Source organism: Ursus arctos, unplaced genomic scaffold (genome assembly GCF_023065955.2).
Source record: "Ursus arctos isolate Adak ecotype North America unplaced genomic scaffold, UrsArc2.0 scaffold_18, whole genome shotgun sequence".
Lineage (NCBI taxonomy): Eukaryota > Metazoa > Chordata > Mammalia > Carnivora > Ursidae > Ursus > Ursus arctos.
Window position 1 is genome coordinate 25,834,368 of NW_026622852.1, and position 11,792 is coordinate 25,846,159.

The 11,792-nt window shown below is 52.2% G+C and overlaps 3 protein-coding genes across 8 annotated transcripts; 1 reads left to right on the forward strand and 2 right to left on the reverse strand.

The window, feature by feature from the left end:
• Window positions 1-311: 311 nt before the first annotated feature.
• Window positions 312-3,821, reverse strand: SIT1 (signaling threshold regulating transmembrane adaptor 1). The gene is made up of 6 exons (XM_026506285.4): window positions 3,759-3,821; window positions 1,809-2,724; window positions 1,559-1,694; window positions 1,417-1,475; window positions 1,238-1,299; window positions 312-1,146 (listed from the first exon to the last, which is right to left on the reverse strand). Exons 2-6 carry the CDS (start codon window positions 1,846-1,848, stop codon window positions 913-915), a joined length of 531 nt encoding a protein of 176 aa, XP_026362070.1. The 5' UTR covers window positions 1,849-2,724; window positions 3,759-3,821; the 3' UTR covers window positions 312-912.
• A 1,399-nt stretch (window positions 3,822-5,220) lies between these two features.
• Window positions 5,221-7,962, forward strand: CCDC107 (coiled-coil domain containing 107). Of its 2 annotated transcripts, none has more exons than XM_026506280.4 (6): window positions 5,221-5,391; window positions 5,474-5,625; window positions 7,187-7,247; window positions 7,340-7,430; window positions 7,525-7,637; window positions 7,719-7,962. In XM_026506280.4, exons 1-6 carry the CDS (start codon window positions 5,286-5,288, stop codon window positions 7,934-7,936), a joined length of 741 nt encoding a protein of 246 aa, XP_026362065.1. In that variant the 5' UTR covers window positions 5,221-5,285; the 3' UTR covers window positions 7,937-7,962. The 2 variants fall into 2 exon arrangements, with proteins under 2 accessions (XP_026362065.1, XP_026362064.1); XM_026506279.3 differs by having other exon boundaries at window positions 5,222-5,391; window positions 7,184-7,247.
• A 313-nt stretch (window positions 7,963-8,275) lies between these two features.
• ARHGEF39 (Rho guanine nucleotide exchange factor 39) lies at window positions 8,276-11,786 on the reverse strand. Of its 5 annotated transcripts, none has more exons than XM_057313576.1 (9): window positions 11,649-11,786; window positions 11,357-11,451; window positions 10,966-11,086; window positions 10,609-10,727; window positions 9,920-9,990; window positions 9,551-9,679; window positions 9,125-9,354; window positions 8,786-8,874; window positions 8,276-8,607 (listed from the first exon to the last, which is right to left on the reverse strand). In XM_057313576.1, exons 1-9 carry the CDS (start codon window positions 11,784-11,786, stop codon window positions 8,595-8,597), a joined length of 1,005 nt encoding a protein of 334 aa, XP_057169559.1. In that variant the 3' UTR covers window positions 8,276-8,594. The 5 variants fall into 5 exon arrangements, with proteins under 5 accessions (XP_057169559.1, XP_026362063.2, XP_057169558.1 ...); XM_026506278.4 differs by having other exon boundaries at window positions 8,276-8,610; XM_057313575.1 differs by having other exon boundaries at window positions 9,125-9,460.
• Window positions 11,787-11,792: the final 6 nt, after the last annotated feature.

Genomic DNA, 11,792 nt, shown 5'->3' on the forward strand with positions numbered 1-11,792 from the left:
GGCAGCGCACTTGTAGAGGCCATGGGAAGAGTAGGTCAGGGGCTGGTAAGCTTGCAGGCTCCAGGTGGTGGGAGTGGGGTGGCTCTGAGTGCAAATTCTGACGATGTTCTATCAGCAGCAAGTACAGCTTGAGCTGGGCTCCAGCCTCCACCCCTAGCACCCACCCTGGCAGTGTTGATGCCACAGATGCTCTTTGTCACTATTCTCCATCACGACACCCCCAGAAGTGCTCTGTGCAGAGAGCAAAGCTCACACCCCTACCACGTAGGGCCTGTTGCAGGTCTGTAGCCCTCTAGATAAAAAGCTAAACACTTTCTGAGAAGTTTTATTTGAAAACTTGGGGACACAACAGAGGCAGCAGGATGTGGACTGATATTCTCCAGCCAAGGTTCTCAGATAAGAAGTCAGGTTTGGGTTCCTCAGGTCACTAGGTTCCAAGATCCCTCCAGACTGCGGGCTCCCAAGGAGTATACCCACCCTTCTCCCCTCAGGCTGTTACCCCCTCCACCACTGCCCACTTCCTGTATCTGAGGGGACACTGAAGTAGTAGACTTTAAGGGAGCCAGAGCAGAGAGGATCTGGTTAAAATCCACAAGGAGGGGGAAGTGAGAAACTTGGGAGCTTGGGGCCTTCGAGGAATAGATAGGAAAAAGAGAGAAAGAGAGTGATGGAGAGGGGGCCACTGCCTCTGTTTCCTCCATCCCCAAGAAACTGGGGACCTACTTGTTCCCCTGAGGTGTCTCCCTCACAGTTTAGATGGGAAGTCTGGGAAACATTACCTCCTGTGACTGGACAATGGCTACCTGTCTGTGGGGGGTGGTTGGGAAACAGTCATGACGGGGCAGGGTAACAGTCATCCCTGCAGCAGAGGAGGCTGGGGCATGCATGTCCCACTCTGCCAGCCCCTCCCTCTCAGCTGGGTGCAGGCTGGCTGTTGGCATAGGCCTGGTCTGGGAAGGAAGCCCGCGCTCTGCGGGTCTGGGCACACACTGAGGCGTAGAGCTCCGGCTCGGGGCCTGAGGCCTGGGGCTTTGGCTCAGAATCCAGCACCACCTCTGAGTACTTGATGGGGGTTCCGGGGCTGGGGATATGGCCCTGAGAAGGCCGCAACTGCAGGCTGGTATAGCACATCACTTTCTCTGCAGCCTGGAGATTCAAGGCTGTTAGAAGTTCACTGGACCCTTGGAAAAACCCCCACTTCCTTCCCTCCCCTCTTCCTCAGCCACAACTGACTCACCGTGCCGGGGCCTCTAGGAGTTGGGTCTTGCTGGTCTGGCCCTGGTTCTTGAGATAGCCGACCTGAGATAGGGAACAGTAGTAATCTGGTCACTTCTTGTTCTTCCTCCCGCAATCCCTCATCCCACCCAACCAGGACGTGCGTGGCCTCATTGCCCCTCCCCTCTGCCAGCTTCCTACCAGTCTGAAGATAAGGCAGGTTCCCATATAGGGGGACCTCTTCCACAGATCCTCCAGAGCTGCAAGACAGAGATTAGGGGATGAGGGGACTTCTTCCTAAGGGGGAACTCTTGATCACTTATCTCCGTTGTCCCCTACTCACCGTCCCTGTCCCAGATGGCTCCCGCTCCGGCCACTAGTCCATCGGAACAAGTGCGCAGCCAGTGAGATGAGAAGCAGCAGCATCGCAGCCCCTAAGAGGGCCCACAACCCCCAGGCCTGGGTCACGGTGGGGATTCCTGTGGATGCCGGGGGATGGAGGGTGTTACTACCCAGCCCAACCCCCCAGGTCCTAGCAGGTGGGACACAGGGCCATGTGACCCCTCCCCCTGCCCCTGCCCCGCCCAGCTCACCGGGCGCTAGCGGTTCTGTGCAGTTGTCACCTCTGCTCATGACTGCTGACCTGGGAGCTGAGTCTGCAAGCCCTGCGCTGAGGGGTCAGCCTGGTTTATGGCCTGATAGCTGCTGCAGGCCCCTCTACTCTCACCCCTCCCTGGGCCTGGCCCCCACAGCTCAGCATCCCCAATACTGCTGGTGGCAGAGTCACTGGTTTCCGGGGAGGAAGGGGGAGGGGAGGGATGAGTGAAAGAACAAAGACACCGCCCTGTGCCTGCACCTGCGCCACCCAGCATCTCCCAAGCTTCCGCCCCCACCCCTCGTGGCCCTATACCTTCTTTGGCCAGAGAAGAGAGAAGCAGGCCTGAGATTACTGTGCCACTGTGCAGGTGAGCCTGGGAAGACTCCCAGAGACAAAGTAGCATGAGGCAGGACCAACAAGACAAGGAAGCCAGGCCATAGGACAGAGATCTCCTTCTGCCACAGGGTGTCGCCTTTTCTCTCCAACTCGGAGACCCGCGAGAAAGAATGTATTCCTCACTGAGCATGCTACAAAGAGGAATGAGACAGGGAGGCTTCTTGGTACCTACGATCCCACTACACCCTGAGGCTGACTGTAGGGGATAAGATGACCATTGTCATTCTTATTATTCCTGGTATAATAGTTTAGGGGATAGTGGAAACTTAGGTTTCCCCACTACCCCCCGCCCCGACCCACTTCATCCAAACTGTCCCTAAGGACTGTCAATCTCAAAAGTTAGTTGAATTTAGGGGCGCCTGGGTGGCGCAGTTGTTAAGCGTCTGCCTTTGGCTCAGGGCGTGATCCCGGCGTTCTGGATTCGAGCCCCACGTCAGGCTCCTCCACTGGAAGCCTGCTTCTTCCTCTCCTACTCCCCCTGCTTGTGGTCCCTCTCTCGCTGGCTCTCTCTCTCTCTGTCAAATAAATAAATAAAATCTTTAAAAAAAAAAGTTAGTTGAATTAAAGAAACCTCTACCCCAGTATATCCTGGGAAACTGAGCCATGTCTTTGCACTTGCTCACTTCAGGGAGTGGAGTACCTGCCCTGCCCAGACACAGCCAAACCACAGGGGCTGCTCTTGATGTGGAAGAAGGATTTCAAGTTTCTTAGACCAGAGGTCAGTGATATGTCTGGCAATAGTAGGCCCAAATTCCCTAAAGGCAACAATCAGTTGAGGACCATTTATCATATTATACCTGGCCTGAACCACTTGTTTACGTTCACTGTGCCAATTGGCTTAGGGTCAAGGTTTGGGCTACACTGCTCTGCAATCAGGCTGCCTCTAGATAGTCAGCTAGACTACGGTAACTCCCGTGAGTGTGGCTCTCTCCTGCCTGCCCTGCCCCCTCCACTTCTGGAAGAACAAGAAGATACACCGTAGTTCATTCATTTATGTAGCACACATATACCTCATTCGAGTCACCTGTGCCAATTGAGCGCTTATGTGCCAAGCTCTGGAGATAAAGATGCGAGTGGGAAATGGCTTCTTTCCTCAAAGTGCTCCTGATCTAATTAGGAAGATGACCCTATGTATCCCAGACAATTAAAAGGCAGCATGAAACACAGGGAAAGTCTCCAGGTCTGCCTGAGGTCCTGGCGGTGAAAGGAAGGGCTCGGGGGTGGGGTTTGATATGAGGTAAGTGATAGGGACACAGAAACGTGTTAGAATCTCTACTTGCCTTTCCCGTGAACTTACTTAACCTTCCTGAACCTTTGTTTCCTCATTCTTTGAATGAGCTTAATTAGGGGTGCCTGCGTGGCTCACTCAGTTAAATGTCTGCCTCCTTCAGCTCAACTCATGACGTCTGGGTCCTGGGATCCAGCCCCAGGTCAGGCTCCTCGCTGAGTGGGGAGTCTGCTTCTCTCTGCCCTCCCCACCGCTTGTGCTCTCTCTTTCTCTCAAATAAGTAAATAAAATCTTAAAAAAAAAAAGCTTAATTATATTTACCTGTTGGGTTGTATTTCATTCAACAAGGATTCATTGCCTGCTAGCACCAGGTGCTGTGCTAAGCTGTAGGAATAAAATGATAAAGAAATATGGCCCCTGCTGTCCTGCAATTTACTGTTTAGCAGTATTTTCTTTTTATAATTAATTTTAATGGATTAACTGATTTTTAAATAACTGATTTTAGAGAACCAAAATGGACTTTTTCCAGTTTTATTGAGATACAACTAACATATGGTGATGGTTTAAAGAAAGTACAATAGCAGCACTAATGAATAAATTAGAAGTTTAGGGGTTTTTGAAGGAAACACACCTGAGGTCTGAAGGGTGTGCAGACGTTAACTGTACAGAAGGGAAATAGCAGGGGAAGGTGCAAAGGAGAGTTATAATTTCAAGTGCCTGGCTCGTAGCAGCTGCTCCGGTTAAAATCACTAGTAGGTAGGCACGGTTCTAAGCACTTTACTTGGATTATCCCACTTAATCATTATAACAACTCTGTGAGTTACATATATGTGTTATCATTATCTCCATTCCTCAGAGTGGAAACTGAGGAAATAGAAATTAAGTAACTTGCCCAAAGTCAGCTTTCGAGTAGTGGAGGCAGGATTCTAGGCCAGGCAATCAGTCCACAGTCTACTGTGTGCCATGCTACACAATGAATGGTGGCTATTAGAAGAATTTGCCGATTGGAGGGGGTGGGGAAGAGGAGGCCATTGTAGGAAAAAGGAACTGCAAAAAAACCCACGAAGAAAACCAAAAAACAAACCGTCGTGATTCGTAACGTTTGTTAGGTCATAGAAGGGAATGGTTCGGGTGAATTAGTCTATTTCTACGAGGGTCCAAAGCAGTTCCGTGCTTGAATGACTAAGGGGAGGGCCTGTCCCATCTGTAAAAGGCAGCCGCGCTGAGAATGAGCCCCGTGTGGTTGGTGCGCAGAGACGCACTGCCTGTGTAACTAGAAGTGCTGACGGACGACGCCCCTGCAACACACCGCTCAGCTCCCCCGCGCACACGGGATGGCTTCTCGGCGGACATTATTGTGCAAAGCAGGGGAAGTCAACGTGCAAGCGCACGTGGCACTTTCTGCCAAAGGTCCGGGGACTTTCCCCTAGGCACGAATAAGGAACAAGTCCCTCGTCTGTAGCCTAGGAAACAGGCCTTCAGCACGAACTGCATGAAGAACAGATACACTCTATTCTTTTATGGTTCGCCAGGGCAGTCATTTTTTAATTAGGGTGAATAGGTTGTTAGCATAAGAAATAAAATCAATTTTCCAGCATAATCTTATAAGAGTGTAGGCTTCTAGAAGCATTCTGGCCAATAGAATTCCTAAATAGATGAGATATGAATTCATTTAGGAAAGCTGGTCCAAAGTCCTATGCTAATAAGCCTGTTCCGCCCACACACTAGGTGGGCGTGACCTCCTAGCGCGTCCGGGAGCGGGACCGACGCACTTCCCCGCATGCGCAGGCGCCCTGGGGCTCCCGGCCAACCCTGGCGCCGCCGGGCGGTTCATTCTGTGGTCTGCAAATGGCGGGCTCGGTCTGTCTTGCGGGTTTGCTGGGGTTGCTACTTGTGTCTGCACTGCCCGGGGTCCTCGGAGACCGCCGCAGCCCCGACCTCCGGGTACACCCAGGTATCAGCGAGGGCTGCTGGCGGGAGGCTAGGACTGCCTACGGGTCCCAGCTCTACTGACCCGCCTCTGCCGTCCTCCGCAGGGGACCCCGCCCAGGTCGGCCCTGAGGCCACGGAACCCCGGCGACGGCCGCCGCCCAAGGACCAGCGCGAGCGGGCCCGGGCGGGAGCTCTGCCTTTGGGGGCGCTGTACACCGCGGCTGTCGTGGCTTTTGTGCTGTACAAGTGTTTGCAGGTGCGGGACGACCAGGGGTGGGCATGCCCCGGGCCTGAATCTCCCATGGGGGCGCTATGGTACCATGAACAAGACACTTCTTTCCGTCATTCTGTAAACCGGACTGTAGTTCCTTGACTTTCCAACACTAGGGGATTATTTTGAGCAGCCGGTGAGGTAGCAGGTGTGAAGGGCGCTTGGTAAATTGTGAATAAATAGTGACCACCACATTTAATTCTCCCAGCAGTCCAATGAAGAGATGAGGTCATTTGGTCAAAGCCACGCAGAGCAGGTAGTAACTGGTAGTGCTGGGATTTGAACCGAGCCAGTAAGTGTCCATCCTACAAAAGTGTGGCTCCTGGTAAAATTCCAGTCGTGGCACAAAGTGTTGATTGCTGTAGCCACAACATTCAAGGTACCAGTCTCCTGTTCTTAGAAAGGAGACCCTGAAATGTGAACTGACAGTACATTTTATGGAAATGGTTGAAATGGAAAGTAATATCTCCCACGGCTCTATCTTCAAACCTGGCCTGATTACTTATTTGCATTGGGAAGTAGAGGGCTGAACCAATGTGGAGATGATATGAAATTAAAAGGGTGGCTAATCATGATTCCAAATAGATTTGACAGGTGAGGATGAGGGACTGAATTTAATAATGAAATCTAAAGAGAATCAGTAATAAATTCTATTTGTGGACCCAAATACTATCTGGAAGAAACAGTACTTAGCAGCAGTTTTTTAGTTGAACAATAAAGTTCAGTTGTGTCATGTGACAACCCACTTCCCCAGTCAATGCTAGGAACAAGGTATTGCACCTCATCTTCTAATCAGAACACTCCTGGAGAATTTTATTGTCTTCAGGGGACTACTTTTAAGAACACTACATGCCCAGTAGAGCAACCAGAGAAAACCATGTGAAATGAGCACCAAATGAATAAAATTGGCAATATTAAACCAGAAAAGACATGGGGAGGGGCGCCTGGGTGGCACAGCGGTTAAGCGTCTGCCTTCGGCTCAGGGCGTGATCCCGGCATTACAGGATCGAGTCCCACATCAGGCTCCTCTGCTAGGAGCCTGCTTCTTCCTCTCCCACTCCCCTTGCTTGTGTTCCCTCTTGCTGGCTGTCTCTATCTCTGTCAAATAAATAAATAAAATCTTTAAAAAAAAAAAAAAAAAGACATGGGGAAGGGAAATGGGCAAGGACCATTGTCTTCAAATTCCTGAGCGGCTATCATGTTGAAAAGACATGATTTTGGAAGGCAACATGGAAAGAAGATACATGAAGGAAAATTTTTGGTTTTGTATATAAACTAACAACCAGAGCTTTACCAAACTGGAGAGAGCTGTTCATTCCTGGGAGTGTGTCATTAGACTGAATCACCACGTGTAGGGGCATACTGACATGTTGCTTCAGTCCTGGGTGAGGAGCTAGACAAGATGTGATTGTGATTCTCTGAAGTAAAAACCGCATAGCTTTCTCGACTTCAAATTATCCTTCTCCTCCTCCTCTCACGGGCTTTTAAGACGGAGGTATGGAGAAGCTTGTTGCTGCAGGCTAGCCCTGTCTTTCTTCTATAGCAGGGGAAAGATGAGGCTACAGTTCTCCAAGAGGAGGCAGGCAAGAAGGAATCACTGCAGTCAGGTGGGTTTTGCACAAGTCTGTGTTCGGCAGGGGTTTAGGGGACAGCAGAAGGTATAAATAACCATTGCTCTCCTTTTCTCCCTTACCCCCAGAGCAACAGCTGGCCCAGTTGACACAACAGCTGGCCCAGACAGAGCAACACCTGAACAATCTGATGGCCCAACTGGACCCCCTTTTTGAGCGGTAAGAGCAATGGCCCTGTGGCCGGGGGAGCTTTGTGATAGGTGGAAGAGGTGGGGACAGAGATCGGCTGGCCTCTGAGTGGATATTTCTACAGTGTGACTACCCTGGCTGGAGCCCAGCAGGAGCTTCTGAATATGAAGCTTCAGACCATCCACCAGCTGTTACAAGACAGCAAGCCAAACAAGGGTGTGGACGTTCCAGAACCAGGTAAAGGGTTGGGTGGTGAGAGTCTGGTGGAGGTAGAGACAGTCTCTGAGATAGGAATATGCCTGATCTTTCCCCTCACAGAGGCCAGCGTACCCTTTCCTGAGGACTTATGTATAGAGGAGGAGGAGGCTGGTGACAGTCAGGCCTGGGAGGAGCCCTTAAACTGGAGCACAGAGACAAGAAACCTAGCCACTCCCTGGGAAGTGGAGCAGGGGCTAAGGAGAAGATGCAGCAAGGCTGTGGGAAGGGCCGCAGTCACGGCCCCCACCGGCAAGGAGAAATGGCAGCTGAAGGTTTAGTAAAACAGTCTGTTCTTGTGACTGGATACTCCTGTGTGCTTTTTCCATTCCAGCTGGTCCTACACACACCCTTACTAGGTGCCCAAGAACAACTGGGCCTTCTTGAAAACCTTCCCTTATTAGGATAAAAAGAGGCCACCTTCCAGTGTGAGAGCTGAGAGATAGAGGGAGCTCCAGCTCTTTTCCTTATATTCCTGAGGCCACCATCCTGCCTGCCTTCAGGGCTTAAAAACCTCTCCTTCTCATATTGCAGAGCTGAGACAGAAGGGCTTTTCCAAAAAGGGGGGGGGGGACACTTTACTAAAATCCAGTGGGAAAATAAATTACAGAAACTGCGTACAACATAAAAACATCCATGTTTACAAAGCTGCAGTCCTGATAAATGGCCAGCCCGGAGCTTATCAGTCCTGAATCCCCTCCTCTGTGCTGGAGGGGCTGGTTCAGCAGAGCTTCGGTTGGGTCGGACTTGATTTCCTGATTCTTAAGGGCTGGTCGGATGAGCGGGCACGCCTTGGTCCCATGCAAACCCGAAACAACCCTCCTCAAACCATGAAGCGCTCTGTGTTTTGTTCTGTTTAGTTAGTACTGAAGGTTTCTTTGTACTCCTGACTTTGACCTATCCCTCAAGTATCCTGGGTTCTGGAATTTTAAGATTCTTCTAGTTCTGCTGGCTGCTATGGAGAGAAGACAGTTCAGGCACTGGCATGAGCACTCTATGCAGACAAAATCACCCATGGCGTTGGGGGTGGGGTGGCCCAGCAGATAGAAGACGTGAGATAGGATTAGAACTGCTCATTCCTAGCCCATGGGCCTCATCACACACGCTCCCTGAGGGAAGGCACAGCTTACCTGATGGCCAAAGTCAAACTGTGGTGCCAGCGCAACAGCTCCTCCTGGTCTGTGCACATAAGTAGTAGCGTCTCGTGGGGAAAGGACAGCTGGGGAGAAATCACCTCTCAGTGCATGGCTCAGAAAGGTCCAGGCTAAAGCTGAAGGCCTTGCTGTTTCCATGGAGGTAATTCAGGGCTGAGGTGAGAACTAGGGATGAACCCCAAGCCCCCACTATCTCAGTGCAGGTGGCTTAGTTCCTCTGAAAGGGGCTCAGGCCAAGGAGGTAAATAGTCCATAGGCACTTGAGGTCTGTTTTGAGCCTCTCCTACCTAACTAGGGCTCCCGCCCATAACTTACGCTGAGCAGTCCACCACAAGGGCCTCCTGAGTGGCCAAAGACCCTCTGGAGTTGACACTGGGCCATGGGGTAGAGGGCACGGCAGGCAAAGGTGCCACTCTGCAGCAGATGCAGTGGTGGTCGCGGTTTGGCCATGAGGAGCACATCGGAGAAGAGGAAGAACATTCGGGGCCGAGGCTCCCCACGGGGAGGCACTACTAATAGCCAGCCCTGACGCAGGAACCAGCGACCTGGTGGTGGGGGCGGCAGAGGCGGGGGCTGTTATTCGGTGCAGCTCCAGGACCATGATCCATGGGAGGAGAAAGAAGGGGAGGCTAAGGAAATAGGGCGTATGTGCTGGCAATACAGAAAAAGGAAGGTCAAAAAAGGGCAGTTTGAGGATTGGGGATGGTGGAGGGGGAGGGAGAAGCAGAATGTGCAGGCTACCTGAGGTAAGCCCCTTTGCCTGGCGGCCACTGAGCAAAGCCTGAATTCGCTGGAGGTGCTGGTCATTCTTCTGTTTCTGACCAATGCTGTGGACTCTCTGGACAGTCTCACTTATCAGCCGGGCAGCCCCTGCAACAACATCCCCCGCCCACTCCCAGTACAGCTTTGGGTGACCGATGGTGGGGAAAGGCTGTTCTGGAGGGGACTAGGGTGAGGGTCTGACCTCTTGGAGAGTAGGCAGGGCAACAGGCACGTTGTGTACATGTCAACGGAAGACAGGGACATACCAGACATTGTTGGAGGTCAGAACCAGAAAGGGATACAGGAGAGGCAGTCTCCTGCCTGTGTTTCAGAGGAGCGAGAACATACGTGTGAGCTGCTGGTGGTCAGGGCTGTGGGGACCTGTGTTTTCAGCCAAAGCCATGACAAGATTCTCATACCTGGAATTAGACAGCTGAAAGTCCATGGGGGGGAAGTAGAGCTGGGCAGAATTCCTTCTGCCTGACATACAGGTCACCCCCAACACACACTTCAGTTGCAAGGCCAGGAAAGATCTGCTTCTGATGACTGCATCCCCCTCTTTCATCTGGGACTCAGAACCTGGGCCCACACCACATGGCCCTTTTCCATCCCACCCTGAAAAGTCAGGAGCAGACTGATCATAATTTGGGAGTCTAGATCCCAAGATGAAACTTAATCCATCCAAGGAGGATGCAAGAGACAGCCTGACTATATGCTCTTAACCTCCCCAGGAACAGAAATCTAAGCTAGGCAAACCTCTCATCTCAACAACTCTTCCAGATATCTTGCACGTCACTAGCTCTATTAGAGGCCCCCACACTTCAGCGCAGAGTTCCACATTCCTAGCTAAGGGCCTGAGGCTGCGGACCCCAGCTGCTCCAGTGGGTTCACACTTAACTTTTGCAAGAGGTTTTTAGGAGCAGTTTGTTCCAGGAGAGAGGCAATGGGACAGAAGCCATAAACCCCACAAAGCTGAGAGCAGCAATCGTAGAGACTCAGAAAAGAGAAGTTGGCTGAGTCCAGGTGAGTTTACTCACTGCTGGAGCCTCTGCAGAGGCAGAGGGAGCAGGTCCTGAAGATGAAGGCTCCCAAACTCAGGGCGGCCTTCCTGAAGTCGCACAAACCTCCGGAAACGTTTGTTTTTCTTTAGTTGCTCCTGGGTGATGGGGAAAGGGTTGGCAGCAGGGAGAGAAGCCACTCCTTATATTGTATTCATCTGTGTACACATCCCCAGCCCTCTGTAAGCTGTGTCCTCCTGAGAGAACCCCTACAGTGAACTTAGGATGGGGACCCCCCACAGGGCTCTATAAATGTAGGAATGAAGTTTGGAGCTCCAGAGGAAGAGGCAATGTATGGGGCAAGAGGGGAATGACTTGGGATTATCTTCAGGTTACCTGCAGGGTGGTCCGGGACCTCTCTGCGTTGGCAGCAAATTGGGTGTAGAGCTCCAGGTGGGGGCAGAAGCTTTCCAGCCCCTGACCCCAGTGCCCTCCTTCCAGGTAGGGAAGCAGCTCTCTGCGTGGGTGAGGACAGTAAAAGAGCAGTCCAACAACTACTCAAGCACCACCTCACTGAATTCTCATAACCTTGCCCTGGAGGTAGTGGTATTACCCCATTTTACAGATGGAAACTGGGGTAGGGTAAGGCACTGGGCCAAGACCACAGGTGAGGTAATTGGCTGACTCCGTACATGAACTTGGGTTTCCCCCCCCCTCCCCTCCAAGCTTCGTGCCTGCCAGAGGCCAGGGCCCTCCTCTTCTCTTTCTCCACGCCCCTTCTACTCACTGGCTGGCGCCGTAAATGAGCTCCCAGGGCCCAAACAGGGTCTGGCGCTCTGCTGGTCGCAGGGTGCCCTTGGCTCTCAGAATCCCCACGAAATACTGCGGAAGAAGATTAGCGGTATATAGTCTGCAGGAAGAGGAGGCTAATGCCAAGCCGCTGCTAGAAACTGTAGAATGCTTGAGCTCCCTACATGCAGGCGGACAGTCCAAGACCATACTCGGGGTCACCGACCTCGCAGAGACCCTCCCATACCCTGGGGTCCCCGCCCCATACGGGAGGGCGTGCGCGGCCGCACCGTGGCCACCAGCCCCAGCTGTTCCTGGTAGCGCCGCTCAGTCTCCAGCAGCTCTCGGGCAGTGCGGGCGCGCTTCCGCTCCCAACGGGCACGCTGTTCTTGCACTGGGCACCTTCCGATGGCGCCCGACCTCTCCATTCCCCG